The following is a 26,384-nucleotide window of genomic DNA, read 5'->3' as shown; positions in this document are numbered from 1 at the left end:
ACAGAAATCTCATTTACAAGGGGAACAGTCCTTCCAGGAGAAGGCAGAATATGCAAGGGAATGTTGGGATGGTTACACCCAGCAAAGAAAGCCAGCAGCTCCTGCTCATCACTACTCAACTGCTCTAACAAATTATGAACTCTGAATAAATCCTTTGCACACAAGGGGGAATACAGTACTTCCATCGGTGTGGCCTACTGGCTGTTGGGGCTGTGTGAGGCTCTGCCACACTGAGGCCCAGCAGATTCAGGCCACCCCAGTACATCAGGCACAGTATAAGCACTACAGACACTCCCTTAAGAGATGGGAGCTGTGGCTTTGACCCCACCTGGACCAGGAGGCTGTGGATACCAGGTCATCTGCTTTCAGGCTGAACAGCAAGCTCGCTCTGTGACGCAGTTACACACAATGGCACTATTTCATGGTGTGCCCAGGTTTTAAAAGATGGCGGCTGCCACCACACTGTGTAGGAAGAGTCAAATCCTGTCGGCGTGTTAGGTATCCTCAGCAAATACTTCCAGGCCAGATGAACGCCTTGTTTCTGAATGCCAGCTCGGGTCTGGCAGGGGTGAGTGTCAGGCCACTTGCAGCAGGGCAGTTCTAGGCCCTTCCCAGTGTGGCAGCCAGACACCTCCTGATTTTTAAATGCCTTCAGGATGAAATAGTTAAGCAGCAGGGCTTGGGGGGGGCTTGGGGGGGGGGGGGGGGGCGCAGTCTGGCTGCAGTTTGAAATACTGACGTTTCTACTCTGCTCAGTTTCTTTCCCTGTCAAAATGAAACAGACCTTGTAAGTGGCAGGCTGGGTAAGCACAGCTTTCCAGCACCCGGGGAGAAATGTGGGTGATAAACTTTTGTGAAGTGACGGATTTTCACAGCAGGACAAGGAAAGCTTAAATCCTCCTTGGAAAAGGTCTTCACACACAGAACCTCTGAAGACAGTGGCCGGACAGGCTCCAGCTTGACTACCCTCATTGCTTCTGTATTTTTAATCCTAGTGACCCTTCCGCAGCCAATTTTCGTCCTGTGAAGGTGTGTGGTTTGGTCCGGAACTGTCCTGCGCCGCAATCTGGGTGCCAGGACATGGAAGTCCCTCTCCACCTGCTGGGATCCGTACCTGCGGGGTTTGGTTAGTGTATGTGTGAGGTGGGCCCTCGCTTCCTGAGACTATATGAGGAAAAATGGAGTGGGGGGGGGAGAGAGGGTAGGAAGAGCGGCAGGGCCTCGCCTAGGTGGCCGCCCCCCCGACTCACGCCGCAGCCCCCGTGCCCGCCGCCTGCCCGCTCTCCGTGGGGCGGGCTCCGAGCGGGCGGCCCGGCCTGCCCCCGCCACAGCCGCGCTGCCCGGCGCCGCAGAGGGCCGGGAGGGGCAGGTTCGCCGGTGCCGTTCCCGGCCCGCAGCCCCGCGACAGAAGAACATGATGCCGGTCGCATCCCTTCCCGCTGTCCCCCGCCCCTCTATAAATAACTCTTGCGGGGCTGACCCGTCAGATTCCCTCGGCAGCGCGGATCCCCTGACCCGGCCCGCCTGCCGTGGAAAGTCTGAATGCAGAAAATACCGCAGTAAAAATAGCGCGGCCGGGTAGCCCCGCCGGCCGGTCCTAGCGCCGGGGCCCGGCGGCTCTGGGCACTCCACCGGCCCCGGCGTTGCCCCCTGCCCGCGGCCCTGGCGCCGGCTGGCGGCGCCTCACGCCCCGGCCCAGGCGCGGGCGGAGCCGGGCCGCGCCCCCCCCCGCGCCCCCCCCTTGCGCCCCCCCCCGCGCCCCCCCTGCGGCCCGGTGCCGGCGCGCCCCCGCCGCCCAGCCGCGGGTTCTGCTCTCCTGTTTTAACCATCAGGTGGAAGCACAGTTCGTTTCTGCTGCCCAGCTGCGGAACAGGTAGCTCCCTTCCAAGTGGCGTTTTTCATTTCGGCTTGTCTTTTAAATCAGCGAACATGAAAGAAATGGGGATAATGGTTTAGTATCCTAAATATAAAAATAATAACGAGACAACAAGTGAGCAAGAGCTTGCCCTTTCAAGCAAGAGATGGGAATCTTGCTACCTCTGAAGTCCGAATTAGATGTCATTCCATGCCTACCTTGCGCAGAAGACTGCTCCCCTGAAGGGATAGTTTCTCCTCACCTGTGCTTGCAAGCCGCTGTAATTTGAAGCAGTGCTTGTAATCATCTGTGTGTGCATATGCTGCTATTTCAGGTTGTTTCACCTGCAAAATCTGAATATCTGGAGGTCAAAGCCAGCGGCAGATACCAGACAGCGTTGTCTGGTGGCTGCTGTGACTCCCGGTGCATCCATGTTGCAGTTCCTGGCTCCCAGTGCCGCTGGAGCATGGCCCGCGCTGGGGGCTGGGGTGGTGGGGTGGCCTGGGCTGGTAGCCAGGCCCCTGCATGGCCTCCTGCTCACCCCCTCCGTCCTGTGGCACCGGGGCAAAATGGGAAGAATAAGACTGGGAAAGATTGTGGGTCGAGGTAAAGGCGGGGAGATCCCTCACTGATCACTGTTGTGGGCAAACCAGACTCGACTGGAGGAAACGCTTTATTACTGATTAATCTATATATTTATTTACTGATTCAGGTATCATGAAACAAAAGCAAAAAAAAAGAAGCAAGCATTAAAACACTTGGGGAAAACACCTCTCCTCGCCCATTCCCAGGGTCAGCCTCACTCCAGACTCCTCCGCCCTTGTTATCCCCACATGTGGCACTCCATCCCTTCAGCGAGGCAACCAGCAGCAGAGAAGGGCATCTCTGCTGCTCCTTCCTTCTCACTCCTCCTCTGCTCTGCCGTGGATCCTGCATGGGCTGCAGTCCTTTGGGGAGTATCTGCTCTGCCACAGAGCACCTGCTTCTCCTCCTTGGTATTTGTGCTGCCATTTCTCACTCTTTTCCCATGGGTAGAGACCCATGTGGTTTTTACCCTTTCTTAAATATGTTTTCACAGAGGTACCACCAACTCGGCTGATGGGCTCAGCAGTGTCCTTTGGTGCGGAGCCAGCTGGAACTGGCCACATCCAGCATGGGACAGCCCCTGATCTCTTCTCATGGAGGCCACCCCTGCAGTGCCCCCACTGCCAGCAAGCTTGCCACCAGCACCCAGTACAGATGCCCGTGTAACCAGGGGCAGAATTATCTAGAAGCCACCTCATTATAGCCTCAGCTTGGGAAAGCATGTTTGCTCACAACTGACCGAAGTGGCAGTGTTACCTCTGGTTGTCTGCTTCCCTGTCCCTCTTCCCTGATCCCCAAATCATGAAGGGATGAAATGAATCCAGTCATCCTTCAGTTCCTTTTCACCGCCTTCGTCATTAGAGTGGAACCTCTGCAGCGTCTGCTTCTTTGGGTGCCACACAGTTTATAATTCTCTATTTTTGTCAGTAGTATTGCCAGCAACAGTTAGTTTTTAGTGTGTAGCCCTGAGAAAGTGAAAAGAGGCTGAAAATCAGACACCATCAGAGCTGCTTTGGAATGGTGAAGTTTATGCTTTGATGATTCAAACCCTGCCCTCGTTTCAAAGCATGTTTCCCATAACAGTATGCTTCTGTGGGACCCCAGCCTGTGCATGCGTGTTAAATTAATACATACTGCTTTTTTTTTTTTTTATTTTTTTTTCCCCAGAGACTACACAGAAATTAAGATGGTTTAAAAAACTTTTACTGATAGAATCATCCGTGGGGGACAAATCTGTAAACCTGTGGGAAAAAAGACTGTCAGGTTGCATCCTTGCAGGTGCTTTTCCTGGATTCTGAGGCTCACTTTTTCTTGAAAAAGCAGCATTTTCTATATTGAACATTTAAGTCACCTTCACCCAGACCTTAAGGGAAAGGAATTGAAGGTAGATACGAGTTTCCTTCTTTGGGACAGCATCAGACTACAACTATTACAACTCACATGTTGTAGTTCAGAGAGAATTCAAGGTCAGTGCTGAGTGGATGGTGCTCATGCTTTGGGACTGGCTGGTCAGTGATTGTCAAATCTTCTCCAGACCTGTGATACTCAGTTCTGCCGTACACAGAACCTAGTCTTTTAAAAAGTAATGTATTAGAATCTTCCACGTCTGATCTGTTTGATACCAGAGAGATTTTAACGTCACAGTGATTTAACAGTAATAGTAATTGCCCAGAGCAATTGCCATTGCTCGTCACCTCAGAGAGCTTCTAGTTTCAAAATAGCCTGAACTGTCACTTGCGCGTTCCTGAAAGTTGCTTGAGAGCATCTCAGACTCAGGAAGCATTTCCTAGGAAAAGAGGCTCTCTTTTTTTCCCCTTACTGCCTCTGAACGAAGCAGTAAGAAATCACGTGCTCTTTGCGTTGTTCATCTCATTAGATTTCAGAAAGCAGTTAAGGGCATTCTCTTGGAAATAAAACCACTGGTAGCACCGAGGAGATTTCCATCCCAGGTCTCTTAGACCTGAAACTCTGCATTCATGTAATAATACAGCGTATGTCTCTATTATAGTTATGTCTGCTCTGGTCTTCCATTGCGACACAGAGATTTCTTCCATTGCTCCTGCCTTCAGTGTCAAATCTTTTTCTAGGCAGATTATTTTCTCTATGTTAAAATTATTCCAGAACCAGTGGAACCTGGAGATTACAGAAGCAGAACATACTACAGTTGTTAGGCTGTCCCCAACTTCCTGCATTTTCTCATCTTCAGAAATAAAAGGAGATGGCTGAACCCACCTCGCTTTAACAGCCTGTGCATTTTTGCCATCACACAGCGTTGAGGGACAGATGTTGCTGAGAGAGAGCTTGTTGTTTGAAAGATGCTAGCTCTGCACACATACAAATATTGTCTGAGTGAATAATATATCTGAAAGAGTAACAGGAACTGTAGCGTAAGCAGCTATCTTCCCCCCCCCCCCTTGTTAATTTTTTTTCTCCTTGGTATTTGATTTGTAGCAACCATGTAACAAAAGAATTAAGTAGCAAATGTCTTTTTTAAGCTTGGGTTTGTCCCTGCTCAGCCATTTCAAAGGTGTAAGTTTAAATAATTTGTAGTGCATGTAGACAAGGTTGGAAAGGAGTCTGAAATGATGATTGAATATGTTTATAAGTTACTAACAATACTCTTTCTCCCTGTAACGTTGGAGTATGTGGAATAGTGTTGATAGTGGTCTGGAAGGCCTAAGAACCCAGATGGTTTCCGTTTACTTTTTCCTCATCACAGATAGGATTATTGTGTGACTCCTGGAGATTTCCAAAGAAAATGTGAATGGGAGGAAAGCTGACATCTGTTCTAGGGATGACAAATTAAATAGTCGTAGCTATAAATACAGTGGATTTTTTCCTTCTTTTACAGAATATTTCACCAGATTGTTATTGTTTCAGTGACTTAGATGGAAGTTTTTATCCTACAAATCCTTCTGTGATCAATAAAGCTTTGATCCTATATCAGAGTCATAGTCAAACGCATACACCAATGTAAGTGCCTTGTTAACCCTCTTAATCTTGAGTTTTCTGTATCAGTTTATTGCTTCATAACTTCAACAATAATGAATGGATTTAATCTCTAGTCAACTCTTCAGTTATTTCTGTCAAGATGTCCTGGTAGTTTCAAAAAATATCCTTCTCCTTCTCTGTTTTCTGCTACTGAAACAAAATGGTCAAAGATGGCACATTTCTGAACAATGTGGTATCCTACTGAAACATGAATGAGTGACCTCTAAATTTTATAGGTAGTAGGTTATTGACCTGTGTAAGTCTATTTTCATCTTTGGGAAGAGGACAAATAAATATCCAGCTATGCTGAACAGATGAAGCTTTGCTTTGACTCTAAACCAGGACCTTTCCTTTGATTAACATTGCTACCGCTCTTATCCTTGGTCCAAGGGTTAGTATCTTTTTATTCACAACTCAGAAAAAAGTCAGTAGTGTAAAGCTAACATTACACATTCAAATCCAAAATTTTAATGTCTTCTAGGCAGACATTTGTAGTGTAAAAGTAATCTATACATTTTGGAGAAAAATGAATAAGAAATACAGGAGACACAAGGAGACAAATGCTTCTAAGAAGATTACTGCCATTTATTTCGCTTACATTTCAGTTTAGCATCCAATTCATGTCATTGAAAGCTTCTGATTTTAGATAGGTTAATTGTATAATCAGTATTGTGCATGGCACATTTATGATGCACTGGTCACCTTCAAGTTCAGAAGGCTAAGCCTACTGATAAGGCATTAATAGGGAAAAAAAAAAGGTATGTCCAGTTAGAGGTGTAGTTACCTTGTGTGGAATGGGGCTTCTGGTGGGATTTCTGCACAGGTGGTGATTGATACACTGAACGGGAACCACAAAGCAGGCAGGATATCTTTTTGTCCCTTCTATTTTTCCAGGTTGGAAAACTGATCTTAGGAGGAGGTTTTCCTCCAACTGTAACCCTCCACCCCCTCAAAATGTTTTTTCAGAATCTGTTTATTTTCACAAATTAGGCCACTAAGACTTTTTTTTTATGGTTTCCAATTTTGCTTTCTGGTGCTAATGGCTCTTTTGCAGGCATCCACTTATTGAATTCCCAGCAAAGCAGGAGCCTGAAGGTAGTGCTGTGTTACTCCCCTGCCTGCTGAGTTGTGATTCACAGCAATGTATAGCCAGAGACTTGCCATTGCTGCTTTACTTGCTTAGCAAACTTCAATGCAGCAAACATCTGGCTAGCCAGGAAGGCATTAGAGTGGTCTCTGGGTGTGTTCGGAAAAACAGCATGGCACTATTGAATCTTCCATGAGTAATTTTTGCAAGCCCTAGAAAATTACAGAAAACTAGTAACCCCCCAGAGCATAAATTCTGCATTAATTAAAGATTAATTTCCCCAAAACACTTTTCCAGTTCCTGCTGAAGTATGCTGAATGGATGTTCATGTTCTGGTATTGAGAAATATCAGATAATGCTAACGATAGTCTGGTTCTTAAAATCAATGTCTTCCACAGATGCTTTGGTTTTTGAAAAATCTTTTCTGGCTTCCATATGTTTACTTAATCTTGCTCAGCTTATGAGACACGGCAATATCACACACCTTTGCCACCAGCTGTTAGTAATAAAGAAGAGAGAGTTTAAAGAAGTAGTAAGTTTGCCATCAGCTGAACCATTTCTTAATCTGTAAGTTCTTGAAAATTCAACAAAGTTCCATTGCAAATATGGAAAACATTCATTGTAGTTGCAAGTTTACATCAGTGAAATTATAAGTAATTGTAAATATGTACAATATATAAGTATGTAAACAATTAACATTTATGTTAAAGTGGAATCATTATTCAGCAGCACTTCCTTTGGAAAAGGAGGAGATTCAAACATAATGTTATTGAAAGGGTGACACTACTGTTCTCTAGTAGTGATCAATATCTTCCCCCCCCCCCCCCTTTTTAATTCAAATTTTGAAGAGTGATCAGTACTGACCCTATATGATGGCTAAATGTTTTGTCTAGTTCTCATTTTAAATGGTGTGGAGAGCAATTATTGGTATGGCACCAGGTATGTGGAATCAATGAAAATCCTTTTTTTTTTCTGCTTCCACACCTTTTGATGAGATGTTAAGCATAGATACCTGTAACAGAGAACCAAGGTCAATAGTTTGCTCCTCAGAGCTCCAAATCTCCCAGCCATAGTGCGTATGTCTGAGTGACCAACTTATTTCCACCTCCCTCAAAGCCTTCTGCAAGGGAAGAATGAACTAAGAAAGGGACAGTGCACCAAGCTAGCTCTCTTAACTAAGCATACGCTGTAAGGTAGTGACTTGTTGGACACTGGTAACACCACTGGCAGCACAGCATTATCTGTCATCCCGGATAAAAGCAGATCTGGAACTTGGTGTGTTGGTGGCTCTGATAGCTGGTTTTACCTCAGCTAGAAAGTTCAAAGTGTGAGGGTGGGTTGTGTCTGAGGGGTCTGCAGTCACGCTGTTTGGACAGCACTGTAGGCACACTCCAAAGGAGATCTCACTTGGCAGGCAGCAGTGCAGGCTCTTCAGCACACAGATAACTGGAACACCGTAGCTGTGTTCGGGTTTTGTCCCAGCAAACTTACCGCTGGCTCTGCCCTAAACTGAGGCTGGGTCAGCATCACAACTGCATTGTCACAGAACTGGGTGAGACGTATCTGAATGTCACCTTGTCTCTTCTGAGCTTCTCCTGTGTATCTCCACAGTTTCTTGGTTCCAAAGTTGTCTGAGTGGCTCAAAAAATGGCTGAAATTATTTTTCAGGAGTGAAGAACTCCAAATTTGTGAGATGGAAATGAAAGGAAGAATATCACATCGACATTCATGAGTCTGAGTTGGTGACTTCTGGTGATGCCTGGTTTGGATTTTTACTCCACTGTGTCTCATGCTGGATTAATAACAGCTTGAAAGGTCACCTCAACAGAAGAAGTGGCTGATGGGTCTCTAGGGTAGTCTGAAAGGCAAAAAATCATCTTACTTTATACACTGTGTCTTCTGCACACAGAAGAAACATCACTGACACAGTTATACCCTACTTACTTTAATTGGAAATGTAAGTCAGGAAAGTTAAATGTTTCAGGTTTCTGTTTCAGCCAAAAGAACCTTGTGGGGCATGGCATCTAGCACCAACCAAATATTTCTTTTGGAAAGATGTGCCCGGCTTTATATGACATTTCCCTTACTGGGCTACTGTGTGTTTCGGATTGGTATGGTGACTCAGTATGTTTATGTTTCAGTGCTTAAAACAGGGGTAAATCAGAGTATTTTATTTCATAGATGGGAAAGGAGGTCACAAAAATAAACTTTGAATGAATTATGTCAGCAATTTGTGATTTGTTCAGAGGATATGGAATTTCCAGGGAGAAGTTACAGGATTACAGTGAACTTGAACTATCAGGAGAACTGGTGTATTTCATTGTGAAAATCACAATTCACGTGATAATAACATGTTTCTTATGTTGGCTGCCTTGCTGTATGAAAAGTGGGGGTTTTTTTGCTCCCCTAAATTGCACTATTTCCTTTCAGAATAATTATGGCACTTTTGTTCTTAAATTCATGTACACTGGAATTTGAAGTATTACTTGTATTTGCAGACAAAAGCTGCTTTAGTATCAGTTTCTTATGCTGCCTTGACATTCATTCTTCAGTTGGTCCATTTCAGCTTGTCTTTCTGACTCCTGTAACACTGAAAAGGAAAGACTATGCAAAAGCTTGTTTCCAGTTACTTTTTGCCAGTTCCTGTTTTTAGCATGTGACTTTGCCTGTACATTTGGCGGATTTATCTTGCACTTTCTACTCGTTACAGTGGCTATTAAAGCATGGTGTTACCTTTTTTGGATGATACAGTAGTCAAATAGAAGCGCACTGCTGACTCCCAAATTTTCATGTGAACAGGACAGAACTGATAAAAAATGAAGAACATTTGCAGCTCCTGTTACTGACTCCCAGGTATTTGAGTATTATGAGTCGGTCAAAAGAGGCTGTAAGAATGACTATGTTTAAAGTTATACACACATATATATATACACACACATATATGCTGTGGTGTGTTCAAACATTGACACTTCACATGTTCAGTTTTTGCTCTGAACCATGCGAACTGGGAACCATCTTCCCTTACAGGGAAAGGAAAGCTGGAATGGCCGGTGTGACTCCATTAGTCTAGAGCTTTAAGACCCACATCATGAGAGCTGGTAAAACCACAGGAGCACTGATTCAACATTCGAAGAGGAACAATGTCAAGGATATGGAAAGAACTGCAGATAGTTTTCATAATCGAACGTATTTTCCATACATGAACTATTGCTTGGCTGGGTAGCAGATTCCTCCATGGCACCATGAGGACTTCTGCAAGGCTACGTCTTTACTGCCCTCTAATGACATCCTCCCTGCATGTCATGGCATTGTCTTTCCACTTCTTTCCAGCATAAACACGACATACCACTTTGGTGTAGGATTTGTTCCAAGATATTTTGATGCTTCTGATCCAGCAGTTGTCTTCTGCATTTCTTTATAGAGACTCATCATGCACAGAAGATACTGAGAGTAGGCTGTTAGCCTTAATGATATTTCTTTATTGGGAGAACATCTGTTAGGTTTGTGGTGACAACAGCAGGAGATATTTTTGTGAAGTGCTTATACCATGATTCAGGCCGCTTTATAGACCAGTAACTTATAATTTTTGTGTCTAAAAAGAAAATTGAATGCTACCATAGGCTTTTCACATATAAATCTTAACATAATCTGTCATTTATGTGCTTTAATATGACAGGCATGTTATGGAAATGACACTCATGAGATCAAATTTTCCCCACATCTTGCAGAAGATAAGCTGTGAATTTTGGTCCAATGAATTTTTAGTCTTTCAGTAGTAAGATGAAACTTTTTTTTTTCTATCTTACTTTTTTCTGCCTCTGTGGTTTCAGAAAATCAGCTGTGAGCAGTCTGATCCAGCAGTCCTAGATAAGCCTAGGATTTTTTAAAAATCTGCACTGAAACTAGCTCAGAGTTACTGCATTCTGTCTTTCCTTTATTGCAGTCATTACTGAAAGAATGGCACCCAGGTAAGCACTGGTTAATGGCATTTCATTAGGGGCAGCATTTTGTAGCTGTCAGAATAAATTATCTGATGTATTCTCACTATATTCTTGTTTAATACAAAATCTGATTGTATTGAAAGCAAGTAACTTGTGGCCTTAAAAACCAAACACTGACATTTCCTAACTACGGTGCGCACGGTATTTAATTCCTAACAGTCTTGATTCAAGTTTTCTAACAACAGTGGTAGGAAGGGAACTTGCACCAGTAATCTTCAAGTACTGAGAATATGTTTTGGTCCAGTGCTGTGCTAAATCTATTTTATGCCAAAATCTCCAGCATTTAGGATCGATTTCTTTCAGTCTGCTCTCAAGGATTCTGCATCTAAGTCTTGCCCTTTCCTTGGAGAGGGAGATAAACGTGTGTCTGTGAGGTACCTTAGTCTTACAGACTCAGAGAATGACTCAGAGTAACTATCGACTACAGAGAGAATTGAGGGAGATGGGTTTGTTGTCTTGGCCACTAACCTGGAAACTTGAGGTGAGACAAATGAATAAGCATGTAGCACCCCTGTTTCCTTCTACAGACCCATTCTTGTGGGAACATTCCATTATTTGTGCATTTAGTCTATTATTTATGCCTGTATTTCATTTTTTATCAGAGTTGTGAGGACAGAGTATGTATGAAGTTTATACAGATACCATTGGCATACTAGAGCGTTTAAAACTGGTGCAAATATTCTTTCTGTATTGCAATATTTGGTGGCAAGAGGAAAATAAATAGTATGAGGGAATATTTAAAAAGTAGCTATAATGTACATATGTTTACCTATAGGACACTATTAAATTCTCATTGATGATATAAGAACGATTAGCACTATCTTTAGTTTTATTTCATATTCACAGAAATTGAAGGAAGAAGCTAACGTAGATGTTCAAGTGATGGAAAACTGGCAAAATTAAGTTTGCTGCATCACTGATGATCATTTTAAATAGGTTTAGTGTTTTTATGAGGTCTTTTCCTGTAGAAGAAAAAAATAACATGCTGTTTAGTTGCCTATAAATATTTACTTTGCTATTACACAAAACTAGCAATTCATGGTGTTTAGAGAAGCATGTCTTTCACAATCTGACATTCTTTTCTTGAGCAGTCACTGAAAGCAAATTTGGATACAACAGTCCCTTTTAAAATCCGTGGTAGTAAGTTGTCAGTGTGAAGATTGAGGTTTATTGTTGCTTTCAGGAGTTGAAAAGAAAGAAAATGTTACGAGGCTGTCCTTTAGTATGAACGTTTGCCTAAAGTTCCTAGCGTCCACAATGCCAACAGACTTTACAAAAAATTTCTCACAGAAACGAAGGAACATAAGAAGTTCATGGTTTTCATTGGCACGCATTAAATGTTTCTCCTAGGTTAGCTCTGAGGCACCTGTGCAACAGTTGTGGTAACTCTGCTCTCAGTTATACACTTGCTCTTGGAGTGATTAAAATCTCATGTATCTCCAAAATACTCAATATCACCTCCTCCTCCTCACAAGAAGAGTCATAAAAATTCATGATGAATACAGCTTCTGTGTAGTTTCTCAATTCTTTGGGAATATAATTTTGTTATTTATTGATAACATACATTTTTTATTCCTAAGACAAACTGTGGAGTCAGGGGTCAATATTTACCTTGTATTGCACTGCGTAGAGTTGGGCACTTTTGCCTGGGATTTGCAAAAAGCGTATCCTGATTGAGAGTCATTCCTTCAGGAAAATGAGATGGGTTTTACATTTGTTTGCCTTGAAGAAACTATGAGTCAGGTCCCCAGTGCCTTAATCACTGGCCTGTGGAGTGATGGTCCTGCTTTCTGTTATGTGGCCCAGCAGAACCATGTTCCTTTTTACAGAATACTGATACTTCAAGACATGGTGTGCTCTGATTCAGGAGGAGTCTGTGTTAGGTGGTTGTGATGCTCTGCTGAGTTGCAGATCTAACTTTTAACTGCTTTAAGCTGAAGAGGGAATTGAACTCAACAGCACCGTTTCCTGCAAGAACACTGTAACCACTGCACTGTTGGAAAGGGCAATTTTATGCCATTTATATATATGTATATATTTTCTTTTGGCTGTGCTTTCAAAAGTAGTTATGGCAGCTGTGTTTTGGGAGATCTGTATTCATAACAGAGCTGTGTATTCCTTTGTTACCTGCGCTTGGACCTCCCGGGGGGCCTAATACAGGCTGCGTAAACCAAAGTTACAGAATTCAGGGAAGGCTGCCATGAGTAGCTGCTAAACTGCTATATTCCAGCAAAACCAGAAGCAGAATTTCAGGCAGACTTTGAAAATTTTAATATGGAAATGTAGGCAAGTGTGGACTGCAGGAAGTTACATAGTCAAGCAGGGATTTTATAAATGTCACTGTATCTTTATCTGTGCCTGGCTATTTGAGGTGTTACTTACAGGGAAGGCCAGTAATTTAGCTGAAATATCCCAAAATCTTGGATTGCAGCATTTGCAACTTCTGAATAAGCTGTTGATTAAGAAAAACACTTCTGATTAAAAGCCAATTAACTCTCTCCAACATTCTTTATATTTCTCTTGTTGAGGGAAATGGTGATGATCAGGTTACAGACCTTTGTCAACTCACTCAACCTGTACCTTTTCAATAGACAGAGCTACTACTCTTATTATTCTCACCCTGAGCTGGCTGTTTCAGATAACCCCACCATCTTTGACTAACAACTTAACTCCTGCTTGCTGGATAAGCGCAGTAGTAGGATGGTGCTGAGACTGAATCACTGGAATAGGAAGACGTTTATCAAGTGAGATACCACTAGCACCTCACACCCTACTGGTACTTACGCATTTTCAATATTACTTGGTCTTTACTTTGAACAGTGGGAAGTAGCAAAAAAAGTCATATGGGACACTGCACTGGATGGGTCTGAAGGAGGTCGGATAACATGTGATGCTTAGCAGTATCAGAAAAGGTACATACAACAGCACAAAAGCAGTTTTCTTAATTTCTGCTGTCAGTACAGTGTCTGCAGTGTCTAGTAACCAGGGGTATCAGAAATGAGTGATAATTCTAATACTATCAGTAAGGGAAGTTTCCTTACAGATAGTCCTTGTGCCATGCTGGAACAAGAGACATTGCAGAATGACGGAAAATTATGCTCTAAATCCCACTTCTGCCTCTAGTTTTCTCAGTCGAGGCAGTAAAAGGGGCAGTGAGATTGCTGTGGTAGAAATCTAGTCTCTGTGCAGCAGTTCCTTAAGAAATAGTTCAGCTTCCATTTGTGCCAGTCAGTCTGGTAATGTGTTCCTCACAGAAGGGAATTTACAGCAGAGCCAGCCAAAGGGATAAGCTGCAGAGACTGGTGTTTATGAGACTAATAATACATATGTTGTAGACCTCAGTTTCTTGAGATTCTTTGGGGAGAGGCTGTCAGGGTAATGGATGCATTTACACGCTTGTGTCCTGTCATGACCAACTTCAATGTGATTGATCTTTCTGAGAAAAAGGATAAACTGTTAGTCATTCTTTGGGAAGAAATTGTCTGGTACTGATAATCTTACCATCCAATTTCACCTTATCATAGGGAAAATTGTAATTATTTTATTCAATTTTGAATAAAGATGTCTTAACTTCACAACATCATTTTCAATCTTGCTATTAAATATTAGTTTGGAATTTTGGTTCTGTTTCTGTTTAAAAAGTGTAATGTTTCTCCAATATATCAGATGGACTCTTAATGGAGTTATGTTTAAAAAAAAAAATAATGAAATACATGTTGAGGCTTTTGAAAGGTTTGAATTTTTGTACTTTGTGCAGCTAAATTGAATTTGGAAAATTAGTTTTCTCTATTGTTCTAGATTCCATTTATGAAACAGAAAACACTTGCAAACTGTGATAAGTTATAATTTTGTAAAGTACTTAAAAAATGAGACAGCATTATTGTGCATAAGTGGAACAGTCCTTATTGCTTCTATTGTCACTTAAAACAAAGATTATAATAGTTCCATGATGCCTTAATAAAAGAAACTTAAGAACATGGAGCTCTTGAATAATTAGGAATGGATTATTTTTAATTATAATATGAGCTGATTTTAGCCTTATTGCTTAAATTTGTTGTGTAGTTAAATTTTTTCAAATCAAATGCCTATCCAACTTCTAGTTCATCAGAAATGTTTAAAAATTTCAGTGAAGCTGTAACTCTGTGGGTATTGGGTGAACTGAACTAAGTTACGGATTACATCAGGCTGTCCACCAGAAAGGAGGTTTACGTACAACTTCTCATTAAGAATCTAAAAGCCATTTATAGCATATATTTAAATCATATAGCTACTCTGTGTAATGGGGGATGACTGCTGTTGAAGACTAATTGACAGCAGAATGATAAAACTGGGCTCCTTTGTTTTTCAGGTCTTAGGAACAGATGAGGATAATATGGGGGATGGTTGCTCCCAGAAACTGGCTTCTGCCAAGTTCCTTCGACTTTTGCTCCTAATACTGATTCCGTGCATCTGTGCCCTGATCCTTTTGTTGGTGATCCTGCTTACCTTTGTAGGTGAGTGCTAATGGAGTAAATTGACCCTTGTTTAATTAAGAAGACTAAAACTGAGAATGCATTCTCAAGTGCTAATGTAATTGTGGACATTAAAAATATATCTTTGCCCATCTACCTAACAAACTAATCTACCTAGTGACTTAATAATGTTTGTTGCAGAGAAACAAATATGCTATTTAGATTTATATATTTAAAATGTATTTAAGGTATTGAGGAGGAAACCTTTTCTGAATTTCTCAAAGTAGATTTTTGAGGAGCATGCTACCTTGAGCATGTAGTCATTTTCAGCAGTCATTTTACAAGTACAAAAAGATATTTATGTTAGAACTTCAGATCACTGCCAGTGGAATGGAATATTTATCCCTTTATGTCACACATTGATATGCAAATCTGACTTCTATTTTTAGGTGAGAGTTGATTTATACATAGCCATAAATCTTTCTGAACAGCCTACAAAATATTACTGTTTAACTAAGGAAAAATATGTTATTTTTTTCTAAACATGAAATATGTATTAATACAGAACTCTTATGTTTTGTGGGAAATTGTTCCAGGTATATTGGATGTCAAAATGGCTCAGTCTGTTAACTAACTGTGCCTGTTGCAGATTTAAAAGGTAATATTTTATTACCAAAAATTTTTTTAAAAATCCTTCCCTTTGATATCTTTAGAGAAGCAGACATATCCTAAATCGCTTCAACTACAACATGAGAAAGACAGTAATGCTAGGTTAAAGCGTTACTTTTTCAGGAAAAAAAAAAATGTAAAAAAGTTATCTGCTTTCAGTGTTGTGGGTTTCTGGCCTTTTTGCTTCTTTTTTTGCTAATGATAATACTTTCTAGTTGAGCTTCCTTTTTAAGAACTTCAGAAGCACATCTGTAACAAGTGGGGTAATGTGTGAGGTATATAGATAGAAATCTATTTTCCTATTTAAAACCCCCAACTTCTATACACATCATATAATCAAACAGCAAGCACAGGGAGAAACTAAACATGTTTCAATAGCACCTTCAGCACTGTCAAAATCAAGACAACTTAAATCTGTTTTCTCAATTCAGTCTGTAAAGGATTTACAACAAGACATTGTAGGCCTGTTCTTTTCATTTAGCTTAAGTCAGGGAAGTAAAAAACCCTCAAAGCTAGTGAATGTTATGATTGACAAGTAAGTCTTGGGATGTATCTTTAAACTAAGAACAGTCTGAAGTGGATTAAGATCAAGTAAGTCTGGCAATTAGGAAATATGATGCCATTCAATTTACTTTCCTTATGTTTAGCATTCCATTTGTATCCTTCATATCCTGTGCCCTAGATTTTCATTCTTTGGTGAGAAAGCAGATAAAAAGCAGGTGTATTTACGTCAGCTCCACTCAATCTCCTTCTCTGAGGCATGCATCGACGTAACACTCATTAAAATTTATGAAGTCCACTGGGTAAACGGGACCTGTTCCGATCCTACTTATGTAGCAAAAATCAGGAGTATCTCCTCTTGAGTCAGTGTAATTACTGTAGGGTGAGGAATAAGGCTTGGTGTTATTACCCAAGTCAAAACTGGCAAAGCTCCCTTCAGGATTTTTTGAACTACCATGGTCATAATTTCGTATTCTTTCTCAGTTAACAGCTTTCATTTTACATGCATTGATAGGCTAGAAACAAATATATCTGATCACTGGAATTAAATAAACAGATTATGTGGGCATCTTTAAAGTGTGTGTAATGTAACGTAGTCTGTTGTGTTTATTGAGAATACACTATATCCAGAATAATAGTTCATTTCATAATTGAATTCTGTTACACTCTAATATTGGTATGATGACTGACAATGTAAGAAATGAGTTGATACTCCTGACTGGCTAACACAAATTATTAGATATAGAGGAAATTCTGTTATTTTTTTCATGAAATGGAGGAGTTAAATTCATGGATGTTGTTATAATATCTTTCGCTGGTGCTTAAAACATAGAGAGCTCCAGTATATTGTTTAGAACCTTATGAACATTTTTTTGATCTGACTTTGGTAACAAACTCATCAGAAAATTAGGCCTTTTATATTTTGCAAGTAAGTATTTTGTTTTGTGTGGTAAATTTGTAGGTAATTATTCTTTTCCTTTTGCAATATTTTTTTAATGAAACGAGGCATATACACATGAAAAAGTTTCATGCACCTTAGAACTTTGCTATGCACTTCCCTTACATCTGTTTTGTTGCCTGCACATCATTGCAAACTGTCACGCTGAACAAACTGAAAAGTTGGTATGGCTGGAAGGCGACAGGTAAAGCAGTACAGTTACATTCTAGTAATAGAGAATATCCTACTTGAGATGTGTCACGGGGCCTATTTTCAGAATATGTCATTAATCAACCTTTCAAAAATTATTTATCATCAAAGTATTCAAGATGCAAAGCCCTTGAAAAAGTTAATTAGAACTGTGTACAAAGAAAGGACAAAGCAGATTATCAGTAGAGATACACATTATTTTGGCTAAAGATAGAAGAGACTTTTATTGTCCATAGAAGAGAACATCAAGCTGAGTTGTTTAGCTTTGATTTCTTTTAATCAAAGAGATTAATTTACATTCTGGCTCTGCATACTCTTCTGTCTCTCACCAGGACTATAGCGTGCTTGTCAACCTGTAGAAGAAAACTTTGTAATGAATGGATGTTGTTTCACCCTAAGCAGAGGCAGTACCAGTTGCTATGAAGGAAGTCTGACCTTTAGACCATGACTATAATAATTTGTTGATTGCCTGTGTTACATCAGAGGACAGGAGGGCTTAGGAATGCTGCTTCTTTGGACTGTTGAAGACCTAACATGCAAGAACTTGACCATGAAGATCTAACTCAGCAATATAAAATTGAAGGGGGGAGAAAAGGCAAAATTACTGATTTCTTACAATTTTATCTGACCCCTATAGCCTCCTAATAAGACTGGTCCGTAATTTTTTCTGGGGATTATAGTTAGTATCGTATAGTAAAGTTTTATTACTTTCCAGGAAAACAAACAGTACCTGAATCCATGGTTTGAATAGCTAGATCTTTCTTTAAAATGGAGGGAGGTTAGATCACCTTCAACTTATGTCAGCATCTGTAGTCTATGTCCCATTTTGCTTACACTGAAAAGAATCCTTAAGTCATGAATAGTACGCAAACATTACAAGGGTGAAAATTAGCATGTTTGTAAGAATGAAAAACCTCTGGCATTTTCATTCTTTTCCTTGCAGACAGGAAGTGTTCTAAACCACTTGAAACACTGTTTTTAAAAACAAGTCCTCCACAGCTGGTGAGCATTATACTAAATTAAAATTTTTTTTGATTGTACCATAATTGCTTACCATTACCAGTTATTTATCTGGGAAAACAAAATGTTTTATACTTACAGTTCCACAAAGGAAAATCAATAATATTTATTTTATAGTGATAAATGCATTCTGTGGTAGATGTGTCATTCCTCTCACTCCTTCACATCAGTATCCTCAACTCATACTTATGTGGTCTTCTACCAGCTCCTCTCAACAGCCATCCAGAACCAGTGCTTTGTCTATTGTTTTCTGTAGAATTCAGAACAAGCCTTGTGATACACATAAAGAACGGATTTTGGGCATATGATCACACTGCAGGACCACATCAAATAGGCCTGCCTTTCAGGCAAACAGCATACCCTCTTATCTATGCACAATGTTAGGCATTCATGCAGTTCTCAAATCATTCTGTCTGGAAAATCTGTAGCAAGATTCTGTCCACCTGAGAGATGCCGTCAATGTTTTTGCATATCACTGGTTGAACAATTATTATTACTATTGTATTATCTGTGAGACCTGTATTCTCCATTCCCTTCCCCTCCTGAGAACACAGGAGGAGCTGTGTCTCCTTCACAGAATAAACATCAGGAAAAGTACATCACAGTAAAATTGCTTTGTGGCTGTTGGATCTTCCACTTTCTTAAGATGACATGCATGTGCCAACATTTCTGCATCAATTTGGGAGCCCAACTGTATTGGAACTTTTTGCCGCACAGAAGAAGTTAAAGCTGTAGTGCGTTATACTCTAGAGTAAAAGGATCTTTCTCTCTGAACCACTTGGAGATGCTGGTAGTTCTGCAAGTGATGTTGAGCCTTGAGGCGTATGCCATGTCCTCAAAATCTAAACTGACTAGCAGCGTGGAGATCTAAAAGTTGTAATTGTGAAAACAACATGAAACATAAACAATTCCATTGTTAATCAATGGCAGTATTTGCTGTAAGACAGGTGCTCAAATTTAGGAGTTTAACACTAACATATAAATAAACCACTTGGTCTTGGGAATTTTTCTGATGGAAGATGGTAATCATCAGGTAAACGATCTGGCAGTTCTTTAATTTGATCTTGCCAAAACAGCTATGTTACAGCAAATGTCCAGAGTGTATCCCAAAGCAGCCTGTGTTTCACCCATCTATAAGAACTAATTTAGTCTAGCAAGCCTTCTTTACTAATACACCTGGGATGTTGGGGGGGGGGGGCGGGGGGGGGCGGGGAAAGATGCGGTGAATACAGCTCCAGGTCAGAATGTCTGCTGTGAGACATCACTGAGTTTGACGAGGAATTGTTTTTGTGATCTAGAGAATAACAATGAAAGCCTGGCAGTCCACCCAGCACAGATGGGCAGAAGGTCAGAGTGACTGAGGGATGGATTCAGGTGTAGCATGATTCTATCAACATGATTCCCAAGGAGCCCATGGTGCTTTTATTCATTAGCCAGTGCAAAGTGAGTGTTTAACGCAGGCACTGAGTTCAGGATTTGTTTCTGAATTGCGATAAAGCCATTATGTGTATGTTACATTTAATTTCTATAGGTTAAGAAAAGCTTTAGAAATAAAAATTTCTAGTTACATGACACATCGTGCTCAAGAGACAGGAAAAAAGAAAGACACTAGTTAAGATTTTTTTATTAGACCACAGTGTTTGACTGTAACTGGGAACTTTCAGGCAACAGCAGCTGTTAATATGAAAGATAGCTACTTTGTTCCGCTCCAGCCCTTTAGTATGAGCCTCATGTTTTTGCTGAGACTTCATTGCCTGAAAGCCAGAAGTTGATGAAAGGGAAATCTCTCCTTTCTGCACATGGCCTTAGGAGCCTGACTGTCCTACAGCTTCTTTAAAAGATGCATTCCACAAAGCCTACTTTTAGTTCCATTTTATCTGGCAACTGATCCATTATTTGCATAAGTTACCTGTTGAGTTGAAAAAAAATAAATTACAGCTGACCTCCTTTTTGGCCCCTTGGCCAGCTGGTAAGCGGTTTAAGGTGATGTCTTTACTTGGCAGGAGGAGCAGGATTATGTCTGCTACTGAGCTCAAGAGATGTGAAATGGTTTGGTATGTGGTGGGACCTCCGTATTAGCAGTGATGTGCCCATTTCTTCAGAGCGCAGGGCCACAAGGACAGACCCTGCAGAAGTCTCAGTGGGTATGTGCTGGCTAGTTACAGTAGCGAAACAGTGTTTTATTCCCTGTGTAACTGACTCATCCATTACACATACTTTGGTAGGCTGCTTTGCTCTATTTCATTAGCTTTTTAAACAAACTTGGTATTTTTGAGATTTCCTGCTGTGAACTGCTAGAAATCACCCACAGATTGTGCTGCCAACATCTCAATTTAATAGCTTGAACACTGCGACTATTTCTTAGATCTCATAACTGTCCATTTCAGAGCTTTAAATAAAACATTAATTTCTCAATAGTGAACAGCAACTGGAAAGTGATCAGTAAAACTGTTGGCAAAGCATTGCTTTGAACCAAATGAGCCTGGTGCCAGTTCCTCATTTTTGTACCAAACACAGCGAAGGCCAGCATGCTGTATGTTTCTGTCATCTGGACATGTCCAGCTGTAGCTGGAGACACAAGTCCAAAACGGTTACAGCTATTTCTCAACTAATTAACTACCTGGCTTAAGATTTACTATCTGTAGCTCTATGATTTACTGTCTATAGGTCTGTATGAACTCACATCTAAAGAAAAGCTGGATATAGTGTGCATGTATACATGCATGAAATGCATGTTCTGTGTGAATTGTATGGCTGTTAGCAGACGTTGGTAGAGAGTAATTCGGTTCTCATTACTGAAGAGATTAAAAAATGATTGTTTTAAAGCATCACACTGTTTTCTTAGGTATCTTAAAATTTATACAGTTCCGTCAGGGTACTTGATGGTATAAAAAATCTCCAGTCAGCTTAATTTAAGATGGAAAATATACCGTAGTATTTTCAGGGGGGGAAAGGATGAGAATCAAAGCAAATGGGAGCCTAACTCAGAGAGTGGACTCTATAGCCTGGAATTAAGGCCTTGAATTTCCTACTGTGCATTGGAAAGATGAGAGGATAGGAGGAAAATATGGCAGGAGAACAAAGTTTCTCAGGAAAATGATCCAAGCCCCTCACATACTAAGTGGAAACATAATTGTCATCTAGAGCTAGCTGATGGGGGATGCCGAACAGACGTCTATGCCTGCCTCTTTCAGGGTCATATGTACCAGAGCCCAGGCTCATCATATTTTGCAGGGAAAAAAGCCAACCCTGTTAAAAAGAATTTTAATGTTACTCATTGTCAGCTGAAATGATACAATTGGGAAGGCCTTTTGTGTAGAAGAGGTTCGTTGTGTGGTACACCTGTCAAGAAGAGAAGGGGAGTTGTTATCACTAGGAAACTGAAAATAGAACAAAAAATGCTATTGTTGGAAAGGGGGGTTGAAGAAGCCAACAAGCATTTGGGAATCTTGGTGAAAGAAGTAAGTGACCTTATGGGTAGTGATAGATACCCATATTATTTGTTGTTCCAGAAAAACAATGAAATAAGGCTGAGTGGCGAGAGGATAGAATCCAGTGGGTAACTTCAGTATTTTCCTTAACAGTATTTATGGTTCCACTGTATTAAACCAAAAATTGTTTTTAAACTCCTTTCAAGAGTTTGCCTGTCTTGTATTATATTGTCTGCTGTTCTGCTGAGTGATATATAAATAGCCAATCATTTTCACCTTAATTTTTAATCATTATTTATAGCTCTTTGGGACCAACATTTTCCAGGCTTTTTCTATTTCTTTGTTGAGTGGAGGAGATGAGATGAGCCTAGTGAGGAAGACAGAGAATTTGAAAAAAAATCCCCTTAGCTATTCTAGAATTACGAAAAAAAATTATGCACTTTTCCAAAGGAGGAAAAAGCTCACCTTAACTTTTTGAAAACTACAGAAAAAACTATGAATTTCGAAACTAAGTGGGTCTCTAACTCAGAGAGAGTCAAAGCTTTATTTGGAGTCAAAGCATCCAAGTAAAGCTACATATGAGTGAGCACAATTTCTGAGCATGATCCGTCACGATTCCTTATATTTTAGCAAATGATATTACTACTGGATCCCTGATTGTGAAACCAGAGCATGTTCATTCCTCCTGTTTAGCTTGACCAGAGGACTCAAGTGAAAAAAAATTGCTGCTGAAATAATTTGGCGCTAGTTTTTTAGTTGCTTTTGTAAAATACACACAATAAATTCCTCCAAATCCCAATGAATTATGAACATTTGCTGGTGGAAAAACAGAAACCTTAACCTGTATATATATAAAGTTCCCCTGGATTCTTCCAGTAGAAGTTAGACTCAGAGATTTACTCACAGTTAGTGACACTGGAGCCAAAACAGCCCATTCTGGATAAATGAGGGTATGGTAAATCACAAACGGTAACTGTTTCATTGAACCCCATTATATTTCAGGAATCTTGCAAGTTGTTCTTGCTGGTTCTAGTTGCTATAGTTAAAGGTTACTCAGTGAAGAAGCAAATGATAAGACTGCTTCTTCTCAGCTATTGTAAATCTTTTTTCTTCTCACCTATAAAACTTTCCAATCCAAAGTCACTTCAGACTGTAACTGGAAGTTGGGTTCTTCTGGTATTGTTATTTATTTGTAGCTGTGATTAATAAAGATTTCCTCCTGCACAGTCCTTGAATTTCAGACCAGTCAACTGATTTAGTCTAGCTGCAGAGTGCATTAAGGGGTGAGAAAAGGAGTTCAGTAACGGCAGTGGGAAGGGGCTCAGGATACCTGAATGGGTACGGGCTGCATATGGTGCCTGGAGTTGGCAGAGTGGTAGGTTTGGCCAGGGAGAGACCTTGGAGTGGTGGTGGGTGAGCAATGCCTGGCTGAGAGGTGATTGTACCACTAGTCATTTTGGTAAACACAATAATCAAACTGAAAATGAACTCCAGGAGAAATGGTGGTGGGTGTCGTGTAGACTCGAGTCATCTGTACCAAGCAGCTAGTGAAGGATCAAATCATTACAAAAGCTTAGCAAAAACGATTCACACATCAGAGTGGAAAGAAAAATCTGCATGATTAGCTTTGAGTTCAAAGGGTTTGTAGAGCACAACAGGAAACGAATTCTTGTTAATGAGCTTCAGGTGTGACCATCTTTTTGGCTTGAGGGGCTGGTAGCTGGCAGTGAGGGTGAGAGAGAAGAAAAGGAGTGGAAAGGGTAAGTTGATAACTGTCTTCTTTCCATATGAAGCTATTCTGGAGGAAGCTGTGGTTTAGGTCTTTTCTTTGGATTTTGGCTGAGGAAATGCTGTTGCATTTGTGTCCCAGTGCTCAAAGGACAAATACTTTTTGCTGCCTTGATTTTACTTTATTGTTTTGAAACAATGTGAGAGGAGTGCTTAAATATTGTTGGTAGGAGTAGGCAACAAGAAAAACTATTAAAATTATCAATTGTTGTCAAGGTATTTAGAAACAGTTCAGAGATTTTTTGTTTTGAAGGATTCCTTTTAATTGTTTATAATCAAGTCTAGCTGAGCTGTGCTTATTATGACTGTTAAACTCTTTTTTCATGACTAGCTAGTAGCAAAAATTGCTTTTGCTGTTTAACAAGTTTTGTATGTTGTGACAGAGTGGTGTTTCCCTTCTAGCATTTAATATGACTCTAATATACTTGGTTAAAAAATTTGAATTAGTATTTTTAGTTTTTATTGTAGATAACTATGTTATGTGTCCTATATATGTTTGAGATGCCTTCTTTATTATTTGGATTAGTTAAATACTTCAGTTACATTCACAGGATAAAAATAGATTCTCTTACTATTTAGTTTGAATTCCCTGATCCGTAGTATTATGCGGCTGTTTTGATTTGTTAACTATAATTACTTGCAACTGTTCAATGCATACAGCTAAGCAAAGTCTGTGTTTGTCTCTAATAAATGAACAACAACAACAAAAAATATTACAGTAAGTAGCTAAAATTTTGGATACAACTATATATTTAAAATACAGTATCAAAAGAATAAAAAAGTACTGGACCTATGTTTAGCAGTGGTAGTTAAATTATGTAATCCTATGTAGAGAAAACAATACCTCTTTCCTCTTTAAAAGTTAGTAAATATAAAATATACTAAAAATGTATCAGTCCCCTTGAAGCTTCAGCATTAGCTTTACCGAGATGGTGGTACTATGAAAACAAGAGATGATGCAATTTAAAAAGAGAAAAAAATATTAGTATTGCCAATCTTATTAACACCATGATAGAAGAAATGCATGTTGGAGTTCCCTGAAATTACACTCTATTGTTATAAATATGTCAGAGTTCAGTGACCTACTACAAGTAAGATTAAAAGACTTCTAGTTCATGGAAGCATTTATTTCTTTCTCTTATTCATAGCTTTTCATAGTCATAGCTTTAGTTTTGATGCGCTACTGTTATTTTATTGGTACATTAATTTTTTCACTTGAGTTCTCTTTAACTTTGAAATGTATGTTACTTTTTAAATCTGTGCCGTTATTTTTATTATTAACCTTCTGAAACAAATTGGTAACAGTCGTCCTTCCAAGTGATGATAATTGTGGGTTTTTTTATTCCCTTTCTTGCAGGAGTGTTAGAAAAAACATGCTTTTATTCAAACGGAAGTGAGGTCCTCACAGTTAATGGTGATATTGAAACATCTGATGATCTTTTGCCAAACATGGTTGAAAACAGTTCCAAGACTGATCCCACAATGGATCTTGGTACATGGCCCTCATCCTGGACCACCACACCTTTATCCCACATTGACGAAATGAACAAGAACTCAAATATATTTAGAGAGACTTTCCAGGAAAATTCATTTGTTCTTGCAACTCAGGCCACAGTGCTCAATCCTCAACCTACATATGATGGTGCAGAGGGCTCTGAAAACAGCACCCAGATGTTTGCCACTGCAGAAGAGGCAACTTTGTGGCCTACAGATGCATCCTTTAACAACACAGACAGGATGACCGATCTCCCAGTTATAAGTCCTACCCGTCCATCTGTGTCACAAAAAATGGATCAGAAAAAAAGTAAGTTTACGTTTTATTTGGCTCCACAATTTTGAGTCAGAAATTACAGAACATACTGTTGGTATGCTTCCCAGTGTGTTTGCATGAGTTCTGAGGAATGTGTCCCTTTTGGTAGTTTCTTTTGCCATGCACGTTCCATGTTGCAAGCAACTGGTTTCTTATCAGAACATTTGATCGGCCTCATTGAGGAAGATGCAGTAAATTCTTTCAGGTATGAATACTTACAATACATTCTTCAATTGGTGATAATCATGCATGCTTACCAAGGCTGAAAATGAGTTATTGCAGACCATATTAAATTGGTAGATTGAATTTTCTGTTTCTTTAATCTTACATACATGGCAAGTACTTTCTTGAACTTGGGATATAATTACAGTTACAACTTTTTCTATGTTAATGTATAAATTCTTCTCTAATATGAAGCAGTTTCTCTCTATAGCAATAAAGTTCCAGTGAAATTTCGGAAGACTGTAATAAAAATGCCTAGAGAGAATACTAGCAATTAACTATGATTGGGTTTGGTGGTTTTTTGGTTTGACTGTGAAAGTACGTGCATGTCATTAGTGCCATGGTTATTTTATTGATTCACCAGTGGTAGTGAAAGGTTCCTTGATATTATTTTGCTAACAACTGAGAACGCTAGGGTACCATATTAAAATGAATTTGTTTCTCTTGAACAGCATGTTGTTCCTTTGCTCCTGATCCCACCAAGGCACAAAGTGAAACTTACTTGAGGTCATAGAGAGATATGAAATAGATGAAAGGAAATCGTGACCTAGAAGTGGCACAATCTATTAAATGTTTTTGTGACATTTCTATGAAATGAAAATGAAGGGATAGTATCTGACAGGGTTGATTACTTCTGTTGGATTCTGTGCTTAGTTAAGTTGTAATACCTGGTATTAGTTATCTGAGATTTTTTGCTCTGCTGTGGTTTTTTTAAGCATTCTCCCTTCAGGAATTTGTCGTCCTGTCCCATCCCATCCCTTCCCCCACTATCAAACATGCAGATAAAAGCTAGGAAACAGCTGTTACTTTTTTTTCTTGTTCTTTC

At 40.0% G+C, this 26,384-nt stretch overlaps 1 protein-coding gene across 3 annotated transcripts in view; it reads left to right on the top strand.

The window, feature by feature from the left end:
* CORIN (corin, serine peptidase) overlaps window positions 1–26,384 on the top strand; it is a 144,268-nt gene that overhangs the window by 2,824 nt on the left and 115,060 nt on the right. For 2 of the 3 annotated variants that reach the window (XM_080403910.1, XM_080403911.1), the window contains exons 2-4: window positions 14,868–15,012; window positions 20,311–20,451; window positions 24,884–25,330. In XM_080403910.1, coding sequence (XP_080260036.1) covers window positions 14,868–15,012; window positions 20,311–20,451; window positions 24,884–25,330 — 733 coding nt within the window. The remainder of the gene's footprint in view (window positions 1–14,867; window positions 15,013–20,310; window positions 20,452–24,883; window positions 25,331–26,384) is intronic. The other variant, XM_080403912.1, reaches the window with a different exon arrangement.

Source organism: Falco punctatus (assembly GCF_963210335.1).
Source record: "Falco punctatus genome assembly, chromosome: 1".
Lineage (NCBI taxonomy): Eukaryota > Metazoa > Chordata > Aves > Falconiformes > Falconidae > Falco > Falco punctatus.
Note: the sequence above shows the minus strand (reverse complement) of the source record. Positions and strands in the feature narration are given on the sequence as shown.